The sequence below is a fragment of the Lagenorhynchus albirostris genome, chromosome 20 (assembly GCF_949774975.1).
Source record: "Lagenorhynchus albirostris chromosome 20, mLagAlb1.1, whole genome shotgun sequence".
Classification (NCBI taxonomy): Eukaryota; Metazoa; Chordata; class Mammalia; order Artiodactyla; family Delphinidae; genus Lagenorhynchus; species Lagenorhynchus albirostris.
The window spans coordinates 42,643,552-42,664,369 of NC_083114.1; the positions used below are offsets into that span (position 1 = coordinate 42,643,552).

A 20,818-nucleotide genomic window follows, 5' to 3' on the forward strand; every position below is an offset into this window, starting at 1 on the left:
ATATATAAAGAGGCATTCTTTGTGCTCTACTGGAAGTGATGGGGTAAAATGGTAAGCTTCTATAAAAGACAATGTGGAAATATCCATCAAAATTGAAAATGTAGATGTATTCTGATCCAGCGATTCCAGTGCTCAACACTTATCTAGTGAAATGTTCAGACATACAAAATAATGTACAAGAATATTCATTGCAGTACTGCTGATAATGGGCTGTAAACGATTTAAAGTCTATCAGTACGGGACTGGGTAAACAAATTACGGAACATCTAGTAGTCAAAAAAAAAAAGAGCTCTATCTGCAATGATATGAAACAAACTAAGATATATTAATGAAAAATGCAGGGTACAGAACAGTGTGTAGAGTATTCTACCATTTATGTACGTTGGCGGGGGTGGGGGATACTGAATATATGGATATCTGTAGAAGAATTCACAAAAAAAGCAAACAGTAATTGCTTCGGCAGAGAAAAGAAAACTGAGTGACTGAGAAGAGAATAAAGGAAGACTTACTTTTTTTTAAACATATTATTTGTTTTTGGCTGCATTGGGTCTTCATTGTTGCCCATGGTCTTTCTCTAGCTGTGGTGAGCGGGGGCTACTCTTCGTTGCGCTGTGTGGGCTTCTCATTGCGGTGGCTTCTCTTGTTGCAGAGCATGGGCTCTAGGAGCACGGGCTTCAGTAGTTGTGGCATGTGGGCTCAGTAGCTGTGGCTCACGGGCCTAGCTGCTCGAACCCGTGTCCCCTGCATTGGCAGGCAGATTCCCAACCACTGCGCCACCAGGGAAGCCCCAGAAGACTTATTTTTCACTGTACATCCTTTCATACCTTTTGATTTTGTATTATGTATACCTATTTCAAAAAAAAATTTTGTCAGTGAAGTGAAATACTCAAACTGTCGATGTCAGCCTTAATGTATAACTGCATAATATAGCCAGGTTTCTTGGGACATTAATTATACTGACTCTTGGCCCACCAAATGGGGAGAAATTAAAATTAGAACTAGGTACAGAATGTCAAAGAAAAAAACTAATATTCAATTTCTTTATTCCATCTGATAGCAATTTCTTTATTCCATCTGATAGCCTGCCTAAGCCTAGCTGCGATTACCTTCCTGGGAGACAAGAGTCTCCACTGTGTATACCACACCATAAGTGATCATTGTATTTCTGGTCTATTAAAACTGCTGAAGCGAATTCCCTGGTGGTCAAACGGTTAGGACTCCACACTCTCACTGCCGAGGGCCTGGGTTCAATCCCCTGTCAGGGAACTAAGATCCCATAAGCCTTGCAGTGCGGCAACACGGATGGAGCCTTGCAGTACGGCAACATGGATGGACCTAGAGATTGTCATACTGAGTGAAGTCAGACAAAGAAAGAGAAATATCATATCCCTTATATGCGGAATCTAAAAAGAAATGATACAAATGAACTTATTTACAAAACAGAAACAGACTCACAGACTTAGAGAATGAACTTATGGTTACCAGAGGGGAAGGATGGGGGGAAGCGATAGTTAGGGAGTTTGGGATCTACATGTACACACTGCTATATTTCAAACGGATAACCAACAAGGTCCTACTGTGTAGCACAGGGAACTCTGCTCAGTGTTATGTGGCAGCCTGGATGGGAGAGGAGTTTGGGGGAGAATGGATACGTGTATATGTATGGCTGAGCCCCTTTGCTATGCACCTGAAACTATCACAACATTGTTAATCAGCTATACTCCAATATAAAGTTAAAAAAAAAAAAACTCCTGAAGACTGATCAGGCCATGGCTACCAGTAAGTTCACATCAGTAAGTATTTACTGAAGACCTAGCACTGTATTGGCATGTAAGACCAAAAATACAAAAAACAAAATACAATAATAAGGCTTCTAGTCAGAACAAAAGCTTTGTCAGAAGTTACTTCATTACCATCAATAACTACAAATAAAAAAGAAATTAGTAAACATCCAAATAATTGCTGAATACCTAAATGAACTATGAGCTGGGTGGCTGGGGATACTGGCCATCCTTATGAAATATATAGTCTGGGAATTCCCTGGTGGTCCAGTGGTTAGGACTCGGCACTTTCACTGCCGAGCCTGGGGTTCAGTCCCTGGTCAGGGAACTAAAATCCCTCAAGCCAGGGCATGGCGGGAGGCAGGGGATGGGGCGGGGTATAGTCTAATGGTGACACAGGTATTATACAAATAATTAAATTAATTAAAACTGTGATCTATCCTACAGAAGGGAAGTGCAGGGTGCTATAAGAGTGTATTATAGGGGTCCCTAATCTAATATAGGAGAATCAGAGACGGTTTTTCTTCAGAAGTGATATTTAAGCAAATTCTGAAGAATGAAGAGCTGCCTTCCAGGCAGAGGGATCAGCTACAGCATGTACAAAGACTGCTGGGTGAGCTTTGAACCTTCAGGGAATGGGGGGAAAAAAAAGATCAGTATGGCTAGACCATATATACCAAGAAACCAAGTAAAAAGAAACGATGCTCGAGAAGCAGGCAAGGCCAGATCACATCATGTTAAATGAAGAGCGAAGGGAAAACAACAGAAGTTTTCAGGTAAGTGACTCGATTAAATTTTTTTTAAAGATAATTTTAGCTGCTGTGAGAAGAATACAAGAGGGTATATTGCTTAGGCGTATATAATACATAGTAAAAGTACAAAGAAATGCAAGAGAATAATAAATTCAAGTTGGTGATTACCTCTGGGAAGGACGCCTACAACAGTGGTTGTTTGGGGTACGGGGGTGCAATCAGGTAGAGAAACAGAGAAGACTTCAACCGTACTGATAATATTATATTATTATTATTATTTTTGAAACAAGAGTGAATGAGGAAGGACCATTTAAAATTGACCTATAATAGGGACTTCCCTGGTGGTCCAGTGGTTGAGAGTCCGCCTTGCAGTGCAGGGGACGCGGTTCAATCCCTGGTCAGGGAACTAAGATCCCGTGTAACGTGGGGCAACTAAGCCTGCACACTCTGGAGCCCGCACAACACAACTAGAGAGTCCTCGTGCTAGAGAGAAGCCCACGTGCTGCAATGAAGCATCCCGCATGCCACAACTAAGACCCAATGCAGCCAAATTAATTAATTAATTAATTAAATTGACTATAATAATTGTCGGGACTTCCCTGGTGGCGCAGTGGTTAAGAATCCACCTGCCCATGCAGGGGACATGGGTTCCAGCCCTGGCCCAGGAAGATCCCACATGCCGAGGAGCAACTCTGCCCGTGCGCCACAACTATTGAGCCTGAGCTCTAGAGCCCGTGAGCCACAACTACTGAAGCCCACGCGCCTAGAGCTCGTGCTCCATAACAAAGGAAGCCACCACAGTAAGAATCCCACGCACTGCAACGAAGAGTAGCCCCTGCTCGCCACATCTAGAGAAAGCCCGCGCCCAGCAACTAAGACCCAATGCAGCCAAAAATAAATAAACAAATAAATTTATTTTTTTAAAAAATCGTCTTGGGAAAAGGGGGCCTAGACTAGGATGGGGAGACTAGAGTGGAGAGAAACTGCAAGAATCTAGCCTCAGTAAGTTGTTGATAGAGCCACTTAATGAAACTGAGTACAGTGAAGAAGGTCTAGGTTTGGAGCCAAGATCAAGAGCTCAGTCTGGGCAACTCAATTAAAAATACCTCTGAGTATCTAAGTGGAGTTGTTGATTGAGCAGGCAGCTTGGATCAGAAAAGGGGTCTGAACTACAGATTAAAAAATGGTTGTATTCAAAATATACATGGGAACTGAAACCACAGAATGGATAAGATTAGAGTGAGAAGGGAGGAAGACTAAGGACCAAGACCTGAGAAAGACCATCAATTAAAGATCTGGTTGGGGTGGAGGGGACCTGAAGGAATAGCCAGAGATCGAGGAGGGAAAATTCGAACCCAAATAAACACCTACTCTAGATAGGCACTTAGGAATCCAAGGTTCAAGAATGAGTCAAAGGGAATTCCCTATAAATAGACAAGAGTCTAGATCCACTTTACTCTGAACATTCCCAAAAGGAATGCTGTAACTCAGTTAAGTAACAATAAATTCCATCAAAACTGATAAATCCAAGATGTAGATGAAAACTTTTCTAACTATTTGAGACTTAAATACAATTAAGAGATTAGTCGAAAATAGGAATGTGGAGTTTATTCCATTTCTGTAGAGAAAAAAATGAAAACCCCGAAATCCTATACATTTTTCTTTCAAAGATTTTTAGGTAATTTCCAGATTGCTAAACCTTTTTAGCATGTTAAACCAGGGGTCCAAAATTGAAATCTGGACTTCCCTGGTGGCGCAGTGGTTAAGAATCTGCCTGCCAATGCAGGGGACAGGGTTTCGAGCCCTGGTCCGGGAAGATCCCACATGCTGCGGAGCAACTAAGCCTGGACGCCACAACTACTGAGCCTGCGCTCTAGAGCCCACGAGCCACAACTACTGAGCCCGTGTGCCACAACTACTGAAGCCCGCATGCCTAGAGCCCATGCTCCGCAACAAGAGAAGCCACCATAATGAGAAGCCCGCGCACCGCAACGAAGGGTAGCCCCCACTCGCCACAACTAGAGAAAGCCCTCGTGCAGCAACGAAGACCCAACACAGCCAAAAATAAAAAAAAAAAACCAGGGGTCCCCAACACTTGGGCCATGGACTGATACCTGTCCCTGGCCTGTTAGTAACTGGGCTGCAGAGCAGGAGATGAGCAGCAGGCAAGGGAGGGAAGCTTCATCTCTATTTACAGCCACTCCCCATCGCTCACATTACCGCCTGAGCTCTGCCTCCTGTCAGCATTATGGTGAGTTGTATATTTCATTATATATTACAATGTAATAATAATAGAAAAGTGCACAATAAATGTAACGCACTTCAATCATCCCGAAACCATCCCCACCCCCACCCCCGTCCGTCCGTGGAAAATTGTCTTCCACGAAACCAGTCCCTGGTGCCAAAAAGGTTGGGACCGCCGTGTTAAACTGTAAGCATTTTGAGAACAAAGCCCACATAACATTCATCTTTGAACTGAATCTTCAGCCCAGTTCAGTGTTTAACATAAGTACCTGACGGAAAAAACAGTTAACTGAATGAATGGCCACCAGAACACTTTTGTCCAAACTATGCTAGTGCTACAGCATATATAGCCTCATAGAACAGGCTTTAACTGAGAGTTCTACTCATTCCACAGAAATAAAGATCTCTCATCCTTGTCTTATGGTAAAAAAAAATCCCATGGGGCAACACATTCCACTGGTCTGAATGGTAAATCCAAGTGCTGTCAGCCACTGCAATGCTTGCAAAACTCAAGAATGTACTACCCTATGCCAACCAGTACTGACTGATCATTCATTCTTTTTTTTCTTTTAAATAAGTTTGAATATTTAATTAATTAATTAATTAATTTGGCTGCTCCGGGTCTTAGTTGCGACACGTGGGCTCTTTTTCAGTTGCAGCATTCAGGATCTAGTTCCCGATCAGGGATGGAATCCGGGCCCACTGCACTGGGAGCGCGGAGTCTCAACCACTGGACCACCAAGGAAGTCCCTGATCATTCTTTCTTTCTTTCTTTCTTTTTTTTAAATATTTATTTATTTGGCTGCACCAGGTCTTAGTTGGGGCATGCAAGATCTTTAGTTGCAGCATGTGGGATCTAGTTCCCTGACCAGGGATCGAACCCGGGCCCCCTGCATTGGGAGCCCGGAGTCTTAGCCATTGGACCACCAGGGAAGTCCCTCATTCATTCTTGAGAGCTGTAGAAAACAGCAATGCTCAGACTTAACCAAATAGGTCCTTACTTTCACACAAACTAAATTCATCAGCTGCGGTAGTGTGCTTGAAAAACAACTGTTGACACTTTGCTGATATTAACAGTTCATAACTGTTTTCTATGTGTAAGCAGGTTAATGATAATAACCAAAATCTATCGTACATGTATTCTCAAAGAAGTGGTCTACAAAAGCAAAAAACCCACAAAAAACCCATCCTTTCTCTGCCTAAATCTTCACTAGATATTTTGGATAGGAGCCACACATGTTCTATGGCCACAAGAAAAGCACAAGTTCAGAAATAAGTAATTATACCTCCAGGTGCACTTAACTATCAAGATTAATATTAAAAACAAAACAAAGGAAAACACCTCATTTATTTTGAAATGTGAACTAAAAAAAACAGCTTTTTTGGAACTCATCACTTTGCACTGAATAAGTCATGGAACAAACTATGTATTTATTAAGAAAGTCATGCTCTGAATTTTAATTATATGTTTTGTATTCTAGGATCCCAATTAATGAATTGATAGGTAAGCCTGAAGCTAGAAGTGAGGGAGGGTGTAGCTAATCAGAGACCCACCCTGAATCCTTTCACTTTGGCTAATTTATATAGATACGAAATAAGAGTAAAAATGATTAAGAGACAGCGGCATTTATAAGTAAGATTATTATGTTGAAGATATGTTAACTTCTTAAATCCTTTCTTTTTTTCCTTTTTTTTAATGGTTAAGATGGTAAATTTTGTTACATATATTTTCCCACAATTAAAAAAACCAAACACATCTATCTTCCCTCCCTCTCTCCCCGCCCCCGCAGGTGAACTCCTTATCTTGATCCGTATTTAGTTGATGTAACCTGGAGAAAGCTGGGAGGAATTCTTAAATCCTTTCAATTAAAGACTGAAACTCAATTCAACCTTCATGAACTGAATAGAAAGTTACTGAGCCCTTTGCTCCTTTTTAAGAGCATTGTGGCTACTAGCACAAGTAGAAAACCAATTCAAAAGTCACACAACCTAAAAGGAAGCTAAGAGCGTTGACTTTTGGAAAGGATGTTGGAAATGCTCTGGAAAAGTGCACAACAGTTTAAGATTATTAGTAAATAGTATCAAACCATTACAAATCAGGACAAATAATAAAAGGAGAATTTTCACATAACCACCATGTATTCTCTTCAAAATGTCCTTTGCCTACAACACCCTGCTCACAAAGATCTGGTGAAAACTAAGACACAGATTTGTTTACCAGAGCTTTTTACCTTTTACCCAGAACAGTTCATGTTTCTTTAATTCTGCCATTACATAGCACTTAAGAAATCCAAAGCAACTGCAATATACAAAACTCTGCTAAAATCCAAAAAATAAAACAATAAAACACACACAAAAAAACATCAAATGTAATCACAATTCACATACTTTTAATCAGGAGCTCTGCAGTTAAGTTTATTTTTCTGCATTCTTATTCTGAAAAATACCTAAGCCCTCTTCCAGGGGTAAAGGATTTGATCCCTAAATTACATTATGAAGCCTTTTTTCTACAGATATTAATGTACTCCGTTTATCAGGGAATTAAAATCCCTTTCATTTATAGTTTGATTTTTACAGCACTTTCACCAGAACGTATACACAACACGAACGTATAACAATTTTAGATTAATCAGGCCTACAAGATAACGCTTATCCAGAACTTATTCTAACTTGGTTTATTCGATCCCACAAAGTAATCTCGATGCTAACAAAATAAAGCTCGAGCACAATGAAATCTGTAACACTGCTGGTTCTCAACGAACAAAAATTCCTTCAAATGGTAAAAACCAAACTCGCCCATTTCCCAAAGAAACTGTAATCCCAATCTTAGAAACAGTCGCAAAAAAAAAAAAAAGAAAGAAAAAAAGAACAAACAATTCTAAACCACACAATCATGTAAATCTTTCCAACTCAAAGCTCCAAGAGCAGCCGCCAACCACACAACTGGCCACAATCACAGCGTTAGCGCCTTCTCGTAATTTTGAATCTGGAGACAGAAGGAAAAAAAACCACAACACACCAGTCATCCAAAGTTTCACGAAGAGGAAAAAAAAATCATTTTAAGTAAAGAAAACGTGTTAATCGAGAGGCGACTACTGCATTCCCCGTCTCCCACTACCAGCCCGCGAACTAAATCTCTCAAACATTCAAGGAGACAGAAGTCCCGGCAGGGATGTTAGAGGAAAGAGCCAGACGAACCGCACGCCGCCCGGAGAGAAGTCAGGAGCCAAGCATCGGGAGACAAAGACCAGCCCGCGAAGAGCCCCGGCGCGGCCCTGCGCCCCTAACAGCCCGAGGAGTTGCGAGCACCGCCCAAGAGCGAGCCCAGGTCCTTCGGGCTCCCCGCCCACCCGGCGCCGCATCCGCAGCCCCGGCCCACCCCCGAGCCGTTTTCCCTCCCAATTTGGGAACCGCGCGCCTGGGGACAAAGGGGGAGGGCGCGCCGGGGGCAGCGGGTCGCGACGCCCCTTCGGGCTCGGAGGGAAGCTCTTGGTGGCATCCTCTCCCTCCCCCCTGCCCCCGCCTCACTCTCCGACGGCCCACCTGCCCCTCTCGGGCCTCCCCACAAGTTCTCCCACACACCCCCTCGGGCCCCGCCCCTGGCCCGCCGCCTCTCCGCCGGCCCTGTGGCCGCCCCTCACCTGCCGGCGGGGTCCCCCGGAACCGCCTCCTCCACCGGGCCTCGGCCCGTCCCGCCGGCCGCCGCCTCATGTGCCCCGCGTCGCCATCGCCTTCGCCGCCACCGTCATCTCTCCTCCTCCTCCTCCTCCTCCACCGCCGCCTTCGCTTCAGTCTCCGGCCGCGGCCAAAGCCGCTCCCGCCGCCCAGAGCCACAGGGAGGCGCCTGCGCACTGCGCGCCGCGGTGGGGGCGGGGGCGTCCCGCCGAGGTCTGGGAGCCGGGGGTGCGCTGCACGTGGAGCTGTGGTAGGAGGGGGCGTCCGGAGCGCGGGGGCGGAGGCGCGGGCGTCCAACTTTCCGCGGTGGGGTCCGCGCGCTCCGGGACGGGGCAGTGGCGCGGCGCTTGTAGGAACTACCCAGGCGCGTGGAGTCTGGGCCCTGGGTGGGCGCAGCCTTCGCCTCCCGGACAGTTCATTCCTCCAGCTTGATCCTCAGGACAGGAACTCCGCCGTGGGCAGTGCCGCACTTCGAGCGGGCAACTAACGGCGCAGTGAGGACACGCCTTACCTGGGTATCCTGGGTTGCTGGTCCAACGAGCCCCGGAGTTGTATTCTGTGCACTCCGCCAAGGCCTGGGTCCGTTGTAACGCGGGATGCTGATTCCCCGTTCTAGGTTCTGCTCTACAATTACTCGAGGATCCTACTGGCCTCCGTCGGGTTAATCGTCCGAATTCCTTGGCCTCTGAGCTTTTAGTGTTGTTCTAGATACTTTTGAAATCCTGGACTTCTCCGATTAGCCAGACCCTAATAGGCCATTTCCTTTTAACCCCTTGCATCCCAGCAGGATCCCATTTTCAAAGGACTTTGCATAGGAATCTCCAGCCTTGAATTGCCTCGTAGGAATGTGAAAACTCCTCAAATGGTTTAAGTAGAGGGAGTCCGTGCATAACAACAGAAGTCGTACTAAGCAGATGGGAGAATACTTTACTCTGTAAAGTGCTCCTGAATTATCTTATTGACCATCATTATGCGGAAGGATACGTTTTCATTTTACCCTTTTGACCACAGAGGAAATTAAACTCTTAACTAGTGAGGTGTCTTGCTACAGTTCAACCCCACCCCCTCTACGAAAAGCCAGGCCCTTATGGCCAGTCAAGTGGCTGAAAACTTGAGGGCTGAGCATCTGGCCCACTGACAGATGTTTTGTTTGGCTAGTATGATGTTTTCCAAAATTATGAATTAGTTGCCACATTTTAAAAATCTGTCTTTTTGACTTCTCTCTAAAAAGTCAAAAGTTTTGCTCATTTTGAGCCTCTCTTTTCACGTGACAGTTACTTCTGAGTAACATCTGTCCATCCAGGGCAGACGCTGTCTCCACTTAGCTGCTTGAATGATTTTCGTTAGCTGCTTGGCCTCTGTATTTAAATTATCTTCCCCCTACACTTGCCATGCCCCAGTCTCTGTCCCCTCCCCATTATCACGTTCCCTCTCTACAAATGTATTTAAAATGACAAGTGTGAAGACCCTGTAAATATGTGAAAACAGGAATAAAGAACATGTTAGCTAAGATGACACAGGAGACAACATCCATACTGACTACAATATTAAAACTCTCATCTATTGCTAGTACAAGTGTAAATCGCTACAAATCACTTTGGAAGACTCTTTGGCGGTGTCTACTAAAGCCGAAACTGGGAATGCACTGTGAATCCGAAATTTCACAGAAATGTGTACAAAATACTTGTTCTAGAATATTCATGGCAGCACTATTTGTAATAGCCAAAAAACTGGGAACTACCCCAAATGCCCATCAACCATAGCAAGGGTAGATAAAATGTTATATGCTGACAATGGTACATTATGCAGCAATGAGAATGAATAATCTACAATTACACGCAGCAAGATAGATGAATCTCACAAAACTTTCCATTTATATAAAGTTCAAAAACAGGCAGAACTAATCTGTGCTGTTAGAAGTAAGGATAGTGGTTATCCTAGGGTAAGGATAGTTATCGGAAGGGAGCCTGAGGGGACTTCTGGGGGCCTGTTCCTGTTCTGTTTTGAGCTGGATGCTGAATACATGATATACAGGTATCTTTAGTTGCCACATTTGAGCCGTTCTCTTTTGATAGTGATAGTACACTTTTCTGTGGCATGTTGACTTCAATAAAAACCTTTAAAATATTTGGTTATATATGTATATATAATATTTATAAACAAATATGTATTGTGTATTATATATAAATAATATATACATATTTTATATATATATATATATATATATATACTCAAATGTTTATTGGGTATTATTTTCCTGTAAATTCATGGATGAACCTGCCAGGAAGTGTGGAGTCCTAATCACTGGACTGCTAGGGAATTCCCAAGAGCAACCTTTTAAAGATGGAAATGATGTGCTTCCCTGGTTAAGAGTCTGCCTGCCAATGCAGGGGACACGGGTTCGATCCCTGGTCTGGGAAGATCCCACATGCTGCGGAGCAACTAAGCCCGTGCGCCACATCTACTGAGCCTGTGCTCTAGAGCCCGTACTCCGTAACAAGAGAAGCCACCACGATGAGAAGCCTGCACGCAGCAACGAAGACCCAATGCAGCCAATAAATTTAAAAAATAAATAATTTTTTCAAAATAAAATAGAAAAATAAAGATGGAAATGAGACCCAGGGAAGCTAAGTTGTTTTAACTGCAGATAGTTAAAAAAACAGAAATGTAGCCAAAGACTCTGTCTCCTAGTCAGGACTCTTCGTCCGTTCCTCTGTCACCTTGCCAGCTACTGACATCCTTTAATCCAGTTACAGGTGGGGAAGCTGAGGCCAGAAACCTAAGCCAGAGGTCCAGGCATTCACCATGGTCCGGAGCAAACCAGGGCAACTGCTAGAACGTGAGCTCCCTGAAGGCAGGGCCGCTGTGTCGCAGCTCCTTGAGCCCAGCCCAGCACACAGTAGGAGCCTGGCAAGTGTATGCAGAGTGCATGAGTGAAGGAAGGCTTGCCATTGCTAACATAAGAAAGGCTACGGGAGGGAAGAAAAAAAGCCTCAAGTTTCAAACAGGGAAATGGGTCTGGTTTCCATCCTCTGGCAGGGAGTGGTAGAGCCGGGTGCTGTGAGAACCATGTCACTTTTTATTCACATGGGGCCCAGGCAGGAAAGAATCAAAACCCAGTTTGAGAACTTGAGAGTCGCCCTGGGGCTCTGTGGTTTGGAAACTGTAGGGTCAACTTGAAGGCTGCAGTGTGTCACTATTTCCATTACACATTTTCCAGGGTCCCCACTTGGCTGGTAAACTCGGAGCAGATTCTTCTGTCCAGGGGGATGGGAGCAGAGGCCCAGAGAGGTAGGATTTGGGAAAGCTCCCAGTTGGCAACAGGAAGCCCTGCTTGCCCCAGACTGGCTGGATTAGAAGTTCTTGATTACTTGTGCTATTGGGCGGGGGGTGTTAGTAGCACAACCCCCTGCCCCCATAATCCCCAGCAGTTTCAGTTAACCTGTGAGACACATTATACTGCTCCTCCCTGCCACAGGGATGTTGTTTGAAGCAGATTTTTTGGAATAGGTAATGCAAGTAGTATAGAAGGAACAGTAAGATGACTCCCCCCAGTGTTTCCCAGAGCCCAGCTAGCTGTTTCTTGTGTAGTTAATGCTGGATTTCAAGTTAAGGTCAATTTACTTGCAAATGAAGGGTAGGTGATGTATGCTCAGGAATTAGGGGTGGGGCGAAGGGTATGGGAGTTGAAGAGACCTCCTCTGGTATCAGCCACAAACAAGGACTTTTGGACACGCTCAGAACACAGTGGGGAGGAGGGATGAATTGGGAGACTGGGACTGACATATATACACTATTGATACTATGTATAAAATAGATAACTAATGAGAACCTACTGTGTAGCACAGGGAACTCTACTCAGTGCTCTCTGGTGACCTAAATGGGAAGGAAATCCAAAAAAGAGGGGATATGTGTATACTTATAGCTGATTCACTTTGCTGTACAGTAGAAACTAACACAACATTGTAAAGCAACCATACACCAATAAAAATTAAAAAAAAAAAGTGCGCTGGCTCAGGACCTACCCTGCCTTCGTGAGAGGCAGTGCGGTGGGTGTGCAGTCCTCGAGTGTCTGGAAGCCCTGGGTTCAGAGGTCTGCTCTGCCCAGCTGTGTGCTTTCATTTATGTGTATTTCTAAGATGGTGTGAGGATGTGATGAAATGTGCAGGAAATCACATTGTCATATGTTAATTTTTCATTGTAAAGTGGTCTATAGTGGTTATCATTCTTTTCTTTTTCTTTTTTTTGGCCGCACCATGCAGCATGCAGGATCTTAGTTCCCCGACCAGGGATCGACCCCAGGCCCTTGGCAGTGAGAGCACGGAGTCCTAACCACTGGACCACCAGGGAATTCCCTGTAGTGGTTATCATTATTGGCTGGTAGTGCAGCCATTTACCTGCTCGCTCAGCCTTGGTTTCCTCATCTATAACATGGGGATAATGATATCTACCAGTTGGGGCTGTTGTGAAGATTAAATATATGAAGTACCCTAAATCTTGTAGGCTCTCAAGACATTAGTTCCCTCCCATAGTGCACTTTGGGTAATTTGGGTATTCAAAAGCACCCAACGCAAGAACTTCAGCAAAACATTTCAACTCCTCTGGAGCAACCATTTGTTAGTACAGGGGTCTATACTGGTGTCTTCTGCAGCTCAAAATTATTCCTTCACAAGACATGATTCTGTGTCAGCATCGCTACAGTCTGATTCAGCCTTCCAATTGCTATTATTATCCACACCCTCTTAGAATCTTTAAAAATATGTGAGCAGCCCCTCCAGAATGATTAGTGGGTACCAAAGGCACTGTCCTGGCCCAAGCCTGTGGCTCTTGAGGCTGTCCTTGGACAAATACTGCGAGGTCCTTGGAACCCAGTGCCTGTTTTTAGAAGGAGAGGGGGTGTCCCACCCTCCCCACCCCAGGCACCCTCTAGAGGCTGCCTCAGCCTAGCCACATCATCTGGAAACTTCCACTGCCTCTGCCTGTTCCTGCTACCTCCTCTTTGCCCCTCAAGTCCCCCAGATACTACTATATGGCCCAGTGTTTTCTCCCCTGTGATTACCCCAGCCCTTCAGCCTGGGTCCTTCCCATTCCAACACCAACTCAGAGCATCCTCTGTTCCTTGTCCAGTTCATTCATCATCATCCCCTCACTCACAGCGCTCCTTAGCTCAAGGCAAAAGCTGCGCGTCCCTCACCTCCCCCCTCTTGTCACTCAGCTCCCTCAGGCTATATATAGCACAGCTGTGTCTTAGATTGTGTACAGCCTCAAGTCCAAGTCCCCCTCCCCTCCCCATTCCCTTCCCCCCACACAATAAGGAGAACAAGCCTGAAGCTTCCAGTTAGGCAGGGAAGCCCCTCCAACAAGGAGGAGGTGGGGTTGGAGAGGAGAGTGTACTGAATTCAGGACCACCCAGAACATGGGAACCTTCCCATCTGTTGTCAGGGACTTTCCACTTCTCCCCCAGCCTGTTACCCATCCCTGCCACTTGCTCTGGAGGAAGAGAAGCAGGCAGTGTGCTGGGGAATTCTAACAATCATCTTATTTAACCCTTACAACGATCCTATAGGTAGATGCTACCTCCATTTTACAGATGATGACACACACTCAAAAGAGGTTGAGTGGCATAAGTCCAAGTATTCAGAGAGTGGTTGGTCAAGCAGCTGACCCCCCGTCTGACTCTGGCCTGCACTCCGGATCCATTAAGTCTGTCTGCATCATTCAATTAGACCCCTCTAATAGAATTTCTATTAGTGTGACCTGATCTGGAAGAGGTTTATTAAGCAAATTACTAATGTAGAAAGGCTTAAATCAAAGTAATTATTAAAGACTTGGCATATTAAACAAAAGTGTTATCATAATTTTATCTGTTTACTAAAACAGGACTCTACAGAAATCTGGTCCTTGAAGTTTTAATTACTGTGTGTTCTCAGAGGTTCTTGAAATAAAAAGCAATTTTGTTTCTTCTATTTAAAGACTTTCCCCCCACTTTACAGTCATTCTCCTGTTAGTCCAGAGTAGTGAGCTTTGACTTTAGGAATGGTTAGAAATCTGGTCCTTTTTTCTCTGTCACTTTCTGTGACCTTGAGCAAGATGTTTAACTCAAGCCTCAGTTTTTCATCTTTGAAATAGGAATAAAAATAATAGTACCTACCACATACCTAATAGAATAATAGTTGTGAGGATTAAATAAAATAACCTACTTAAAGCAATTAGCACATTTCTAGGCTCACAGGTGCTCAGAAGATCATAGCAACTATTATTTTCTTGGTTCTGGGCTGAGATGCTGTGGGAGCATCGACATCATCTCAACGGGGAGAAGTTGAACTTCGCTCTCCATAGCTTGGCCTCCATTCTCTAAAGGGCTTGGAGTTGGTCCTGATTCTTGCACTGTCTCATCCAGACATTTCCATCCTCCCACTTGTGGCCTAGAGCATTGATCTCTGGAGAATTCAGGCCACTGCTGGGACCAGGAGAGGCAGCACAGGAGTGTGTGTGAATGACTGGGAGGAGAGTTCCCATGGACGCTGGGGATATGCGGAGGCCCTGGGGAGATGCTGTGACCCTGGGTCTCTCCCTGAAGCAGTGAGGGCTCGGGAGAGAAAAGAAAGACATCAGCTGCTGGACACATTTCCAGTGCTGAAAAGCCCCTTTAGGACAGACACACAGGCTAGGAGAGGAACAAAGGCATGGGATGGAGTGGGACTCTCCACAGTGCATCCGATCTTTCTCCATTTCTTAGCAAGAAGCTATTTTGGAGCCAGCCAGACCTAGGTTCAGATCGTGACACTGCCATTTACTAGCTGTGTACTCGTGGATAATTCATTTAGCCTCTCAGAAGCTCAGTTCCTGGTCTATGAACAAGCTGCTACTTACTGTGTAGAATAGTGGAAAGGTCTGAGATATAAATACTTGAAATAGAATAGGTGCTAATGCTGGTCGTTGTCATCTCTGTATCCTGAGTGAGCATCACCCCACAGGCAGTATGAAGGGGTCTGGAGATGTGAGGGAAGTCCCAGTTGTTTCAAACTCCTGGACAAATCTCTTTGGCCCAGAAAACATCCTTGGAGGGATCAAGACCAAGACCAGACAGTCCGTCTCTCACAATTAAGGCACAATTAAGGCAGTACAACTTGCGGGAGAACCCAGGATCTCTACCCATCCTTGCCTCTATATTCCCATCTCAGTTCTCCAAATCAAGTCCGTCTCTGATCCAGCCACTTACGTCCAGAGGAATGAAAAGACTGAATTGAGGTAAGGGCTCCCCTCCATCTGATCTTTCATTACTTTCCAGTGCTTGGAGCTCCAGCCTGGAACTCAGCAGATGGGGGGTTAAGATTGATGCCCTGTCCTATCTCCTCCCCTCTCCATTCCTGACTTCAAAGTTTCCATAAAGCCAGACACTGCTTCCCTGCCCCCATAGTTGCAGCTCCATCATCAGCTCTTGGCCGATTCAAAGCAGCAGACGCTGAGCCCTGGCTGGGCTGCTTGCACTCCACTTTCTAGCCGTCTCCTAGGGTAAGCACCGGCGTGCTGAGGACCTGTGGGGCCAGCAGTCTTTGCTCCTCCAGGAGAGGAGAGGCAACTAGGAATAGAAGTTGCCTCAAGCAGGGACTTTGTCTCATGGTTAGACTTAGAAGGCAACCGGCAGGCAGAACCCCTGGTCTAAGGACCAGGACTCTGGGACTCCATTTGTTTTTGATCAGAGCGGACATTTACAGGGTTAGCAATTAGAGCCATAGGGGTTCCAGCACAGGGATAAGGCAGGGGGTTGGTACCTGCAAAGAACCTGTCAAGAGATGGACTTAGAGACAGGGGAACAGCTCAGGGACCAGAATTTGTTCCATTAGCCTTAACATCCAAAATCTACACAAAAAATTATACACAGATCCATGCCTAATCGTTTCAATCTCTGGCTCTGGTGATTCGGTAACCGGTGCTGTAACACTGGGATGGCTCTGGCTGCCTGGGGCCGGATCTTCCTCTGCAGCTCCATCAGGGACAACCATCACAGACTCAAGGCCAGTGGGGGACCCAAGGTTAAAGGCCTGTTCCTCCCACCCTCATCTGTGGATTTTTCCAGCTGCTTTTCTTGGCCCAAGGATCACACCCGTAGGGACAGAGATGGTAGAGGGGGAGGCAGAGAAAACAGTGAAGCTGGAATGATCTGGACAAGAGGCAGATGTTGGGAGGAAGAGACCGAGAAATGGCTCCAGCCGTCTGAGACAGGACACCCAGGACATCTTTTTAAGTAGTGTCTGTGTTGGGCATGGTAAGAGAGGTCTCAGCAGTCCACTTCTTCCCTCCCACTGTTGACTGGGAATTGGAGTTCTTCCTGCCTCCTTCTAGGACTGGTTTGAAGCCTAGGAGCCCCAGCTGCTAACATCTGGGGGCAGGATCATGTCTGCTAACAAAGGCTGGTGGGCACCACCTGAGGGTGAGGACAGCATGTCTGAGAAGTTCCTGAGGAAGACCAGGGAGTCTCTGCTGGTGCCTATAGGTGAGTGGGAGACGAAGGAATGGGAGGCGAAGAGGGGGCCTTCTCTCAGAGAGCATGTCTCCTAGTCTTTTCAAAGAATGAAGCACAGAACTCAAGTGGTTCTACCCATCAAACAATCAACAGCTAGAAGAGAAGTGAACCAACAGCAAAGGTGCCGAGGGACTAAGGGACACATCCTGACGATGAAACGAAGGAGTCTGGATGGCTGGATGGCTGGAGGTGGCAGCCAACCAAGCGCATGGGATACCAACACCAGCCTCAGGATGGGCAGAGCAGTTTGGAGTCCCCCAGGGCTCCCTTCCCCCTGGCCCTGGGAGGTTAGAACAGCTGTGGGGGCCGGCAGCAGTTGGAGAAGAGCTAAGGGGGGTGGGAGAGTCATGATGATGGGCTATTTGTACAGGGAGGAGGGGAGTCATTGGAGGGAAGCACTTTGTAAATATCTTTGAGAAGAAACAACTCAATGTTCTAATGATAGCCTCTCCTCACCCCACTGCCAGCCCCAAAGCAGCAGCTGGAAGGCAGCTGATTATCCAGGTGCCCAGCCTGCCTAGTGAGGGGTCTCTTCACCAGGAGAGCGACGTACTTGGTGACTGAGGTCCAAGGGGTCACGTTCTCTGCCTACGTAGGCTTAGGAGGCTGCGTGGTGGTGGCAGCATACAGGATTTACCGGCTGAAGCCTCGTGGTTCCACCAAGATGTCCACACACCTGATTCACACCCGAGTGGCAGCACAGGCCTGTGCTGTGGGTGTGATCATGCTGGGTAAGTAGCTGGTGGGGTCATGGGAGAATGAGGGCAAAACCGATTAGGCAAAATCCGGCTGTGAGTCCTGACAGTTAAGGGACCATGAGTTCAGTCCCTGTTCCCTATACCAGGCTCCACAGCAAGTCCTTGGTGAGGCCCTCATACCGAGACAGTTTCAGGGCTCCCTGTTTAATTTCCTGTGTTCCAGGGGAAGATGCACAGTCTGTTTCGTGAGTTTGTCCTAGAAATGAGAAAAACCATGCAGCAGAACCCATGCTGAATTTCTTTTCCTCTCTGGATCAAAAGGCAGACAGCTGCTTACTAGCTGTGCGACAGTGGACAAATCTCTCTCACAGTTTCCCCACGTGCGACATGATGATAACCACCCCAGCTTGCCTCCCTCACGTACTGCCGTGAGGTTTCTCAGACAGATAATATACGTGAAAGTACTTTGTCAAGTGTTAAATGGGGTGTTTCCCCAGGCTGTGCAGCCAGGTGTTTGTAGCAGCTGTTGTGACCTAGGGCGGAAAATAAGCAGCAAAGCTGGACTCTCAAGGGGACAGCTAGTGTTGGACCCCCAGGACTCTGGGACACCTGAGAGAGCCAGAGGATGGGTGGAGGGTGCGATGTCATGGGGCCTTTTCCCTTCTCCCTCACACAGGTGCTGAGTACACGATGTACAGAGACTACGTCAAGAGAACGGCGCAGGATGCTGGGGAGAAGTGGGACTCCTGCAGGCCTGGGGCAGTCAGACCTCTTCGATCAACCCCTGGTATGCACCTGATAAAGGAGTTTGAGGCAAATCACGTAGACGAGAGCAGAGTAAGGGACCGGTAGTGGCTGGTAGGAGGACTTAGAGCCAAGGGCTGGAAATCGGAGTTCTGGCACCAGCTCCAGGGCAAGGAGAATCCTCAGGGCCAGGGGAGGAGGTGCAGCCCTCTGATCCCAGAGACCCAACAACTCCCAAGGCCCTCAGGTGCCATCCACCAGGAATGGGAGCTGGGGACAGTAAAGAGGCCCCAGTGCTCATGGGAACACTGAGTGAAGAGGCAGGCGTTCCTCCCCCCACAGGCCGCCTCCCTGGGGACCAGGCAGGAAGAAGGCTGCAGCTGGGAGCAGAGTCCGTGCGGCCTCGTGGGAGACAACACAGATCCAGAACCCAAGTGCCAGGATGAGCCTGTGCTGGAGGGAAGGGGGCGGAGCGGTGGGGATGAAAAGAACGGAGCAAGGCAGAGGTCAGAATGTTCTGTTCATTTATAAACCATGTCTAAGGTCAAACTGTTATACAAAAAAAATAAAATAAAATAAAAATCCACGTAAATCCTGAGGACAGGGCCCCCTTGGGCTTCAACACTTCCATCCCCTTCTCGTTCCCTGGGCCCAAGCTCCTCTCTGTTCTCTGGGAATGGAGCCAGGCAGAAGCCACAGGAGGAACCAGGAAGCCAAATGCTCCTCCGTCTGGGTTGGAGGCTTGGAGGCTCTGGGCTTGTTAAGGGCGGCCACAGCAGTCCCAGACACGCTCTGACAGCACGGAGTCTGAGCCCCACCAGGTCCTAGCTCCGAAGTCCAGGATGCAGCCCCGCGCAGGCAGGAGGAGCCGCCAGGTGTCCGGGCGCTCACATGGGGTAATTGAGCACAACATCCTGCTTGGCGAGCTCCAGCAACATAGGATCATCGAAGAACTTGCTGATGCTGACGTCTTCACTCAGGCCCTGCAGAGTGGGGCAAATGCAAGGATGAGCCCTGCGTGACCGAGCTGTGCTTGAGTGCGGGGAGCGGGCGGGGGCCAAGTGTCAGCTGAGCTGCTTCGGGAGCCCTGCCTCTAGGGTACTGTCCCAGGGCAGGGGAAGGCGCTCCCTTCCCAGGCACGCGGCCCCGGGTCTGATTGCCTGAAGCCTATACAGATCGTGACTCTCCACGCTGTGCTGTGAAATGCTTTCAGTCTTTGGGAGAAGGCTCCAAAAGCAAGAAATGAAGAGAGATCCAACTCCTGGCAAGACCCTTGTGGGTGGAGGGAAGGCCGTGGGTCTGAGGGACACGTACCTTCCTACGACGGGTTTTGATCATGAATTCTCGGGCCAGGTGGGGCGCTGGCTGCGGCTCCAAGGGACGGATGACAATGCTCTTGTCCAGAGGATCACCGGGTACAATCTGAAAGGCAAAGTGGTTTCATCAGATGGTCCAGGCCGACCTCCCAGAGCATCCGGCCTAGAAGCAGGGCCCTTATCTAGGATGCTGGCGATCCCCCTTGGGGCCTGGAGAGGAACAGCTCAGAGGGGATGGCCCTGCAGAGGTGGGGACCAGCCTGCGTGTTTCCTTACCTGCCAATGGTGGAAGACAGACAAGGAAAAGGCCTGCCCCTGCGTGTGAGTCCGCAGATCGGTCTCAAAGCCAAAAGAGTCGATGGCGGGGATGAAAGCTTTGATGGTGTAGAGAGGGGAGCCTGGGATGGGTGCATCCTGAGTCACGTGCCCCCTGAGACAGAAAAACAAAGGCTGAGTCCCTAGTCCTAAAGAGGCCAAAAGCAGAGAAGTAGTGTACCCCCAAATGTTGACCATCAAAGAAAGAATAGCCACAAGTGCGCTACGGAGGGCAGAAACGGCTCTTGGCATAGTTCCCTGTGGAAGTCAAAGGGGCAGCAACCTCTGGGCAACAGCGCAACACTGACGAGACAAGGACCTGTAGACATTCCCACCACTGACACACCCAAGGAATACTTGCCGCAGGAGCTCTCTGAGGGGGGAGCCCAAGGAGAAATCTCAAATTATAATCTGTGGTAAAGCTGGGGATTGCCTCATTCCTTCCCTACTTCCTTCTAAAAACCTTGGTTTCAGAAGTGGAGAGTGTGGGGTCCAGTCCCTCCTCCTCCACAGTGAGGTTCCCTCTTGCTGGGCGGCTTGCTCGCTGCCCCCTCCCTTACGTGCCTGGGCGGCTCACCTGCGCCTGGCCAGGACAGTATAAACAGCAGAAACACAATCTGCGGGGGCCTGGACCTCTACGAAGTAGTAGGGCTCCATCAGACGAGGGGTGGCCTGCAAGAGAGCCAGAAGGAAGGGTTCCTCAGCTTGGGGAAGGCTGAGGACCAAGAACCCGGGTAAAGAGAAGGCTGGGGGACAGCAGCCTTGA

At 47.4% G+C, this 20,818-nt stretch overlaps 3 protein-coding genes across 11 annotated transcripts in view; 1 reads left to right on the forward strand and 2 right to left on the reverse strand.

The window, feature by feature from the left end:
• Positions 1-8,584, reverse strand: part of GJC1 (gap junction protein gamma 1) — a 35,410-nt gene extending 26,826 nt beyond the window's left edge. For 2 of the 7 annotated variants that reach the window (XM_060135978.1, XM_060135974.1), the window contains exon 1: positions 8,419-8,584. The gene's annotated coding sequence lies outside the window, so the exon portion shown is untranslated. Of the gene's footprint in view, positions 1-505; positions 849-7,975; positions 8,028-8,418 lie in introns of those variants that run through there. The other 5 variants (XM_060135982.1, XM_060135975.1, XM_060135977.1 and 2 more) reach the window with 4 other exon arrangements.
• Positions 8,585-8,664: 80 nt separating this feature from the next.
• On the forward strand, positions 8,665-18,978 carry HIGD1B (HIG1 hypoxia inducible domain family member 1B). Of its 3 annotated transcripts, XM_060135991.1 has the most exons (6): positions 8,665-8,702; positions 11,673-11,743; positions 16,799-16,949; positions 17,576-17,710; positions 18,354-18,464; positions 18,764-18,978. In XM_060135991.1, the coding sequence occupies exons 3-6, from the start codon at positions 16,850-16,852 to the stop codon at positions 18,865-18,867; spliced, it is 450 nt and encodes a 149-aa protein (XP_059991974.1). In that variant the 5' UTR covers positions 8,665-8,702; positions 11,673-11,743; positions 16,799-16,849; the 3' UTR covers positions 18,868-18,978. The 3 variants fall into 3 exon arrangements, with proteins under 3 accessions (XP_059991974.1, XP_059991973.1, XP_059991972.1); XM_060135990.1 differs by lacking the exons at positions 8,665-8,702; positions 11,673-11,743 and adding an exon at positions 15,225-16,721 and having other exon boundaries at positions 18,764-18,977; XM_060135989.1 differs by lacking the exons at positions 8,665-8,702; positions 11,673-11,743 and having other exon boundaries at positions 16,237-16,949; positions 18,764-18,975.
• The window catches only part of EFTUD2 (elongation factor Tu GTP binding domain containing 2), a 33,126-nt gene continuing 31,236 nt past the window's right edge, over positions 18,929-20,818 (reverse strand). The window contains exons 25-28 of the mRNA XM_060135964.1: positions 20,630-20,724; positions 20,014-20,167; positions 19,736-19,843; positions 18,929-19,404 (exon numbers count right to left, since the gene is read on the reverse strand). Of these exons, the coding sequence (XP_059991947.1) occupies positions 19,309-19,404; positions 19,736-19,843; positions 20,014-20,167; positions 20,630-20,724 (453 nt within the window). The 3' untranslated portion in view covers positions 18,929-19,308. The remainder of the gene's footprint in view (positions 19,405-19,735; positions 19,844-20,013; positions 20,168-20,629; positions 20,725-20,818) is intronic.

Coding starts and splice junctions, on each gene's coding strand:
- HIGD1B (XM_060135991.1), top strand. CDS start 16,850: ATGTCTGCTAACAAAGGCTGGTGGGCACCACCTGAGGGTGAGGACAGC. Junction 17,711..18,353: donor TGTGGGTGTGATCATGCTGG/GTAAGTAGCTGG, acceptor TCCCTCACACAG/GTGCTGAGTACACGATGTAC. Junction 18,465..18,763: donor ACCTCTTCGATCAACCCCTG/GTATGCACCTGA, acceptor CTCCCCCCACAG/GCCGCCTCCCTGGGGACCAG.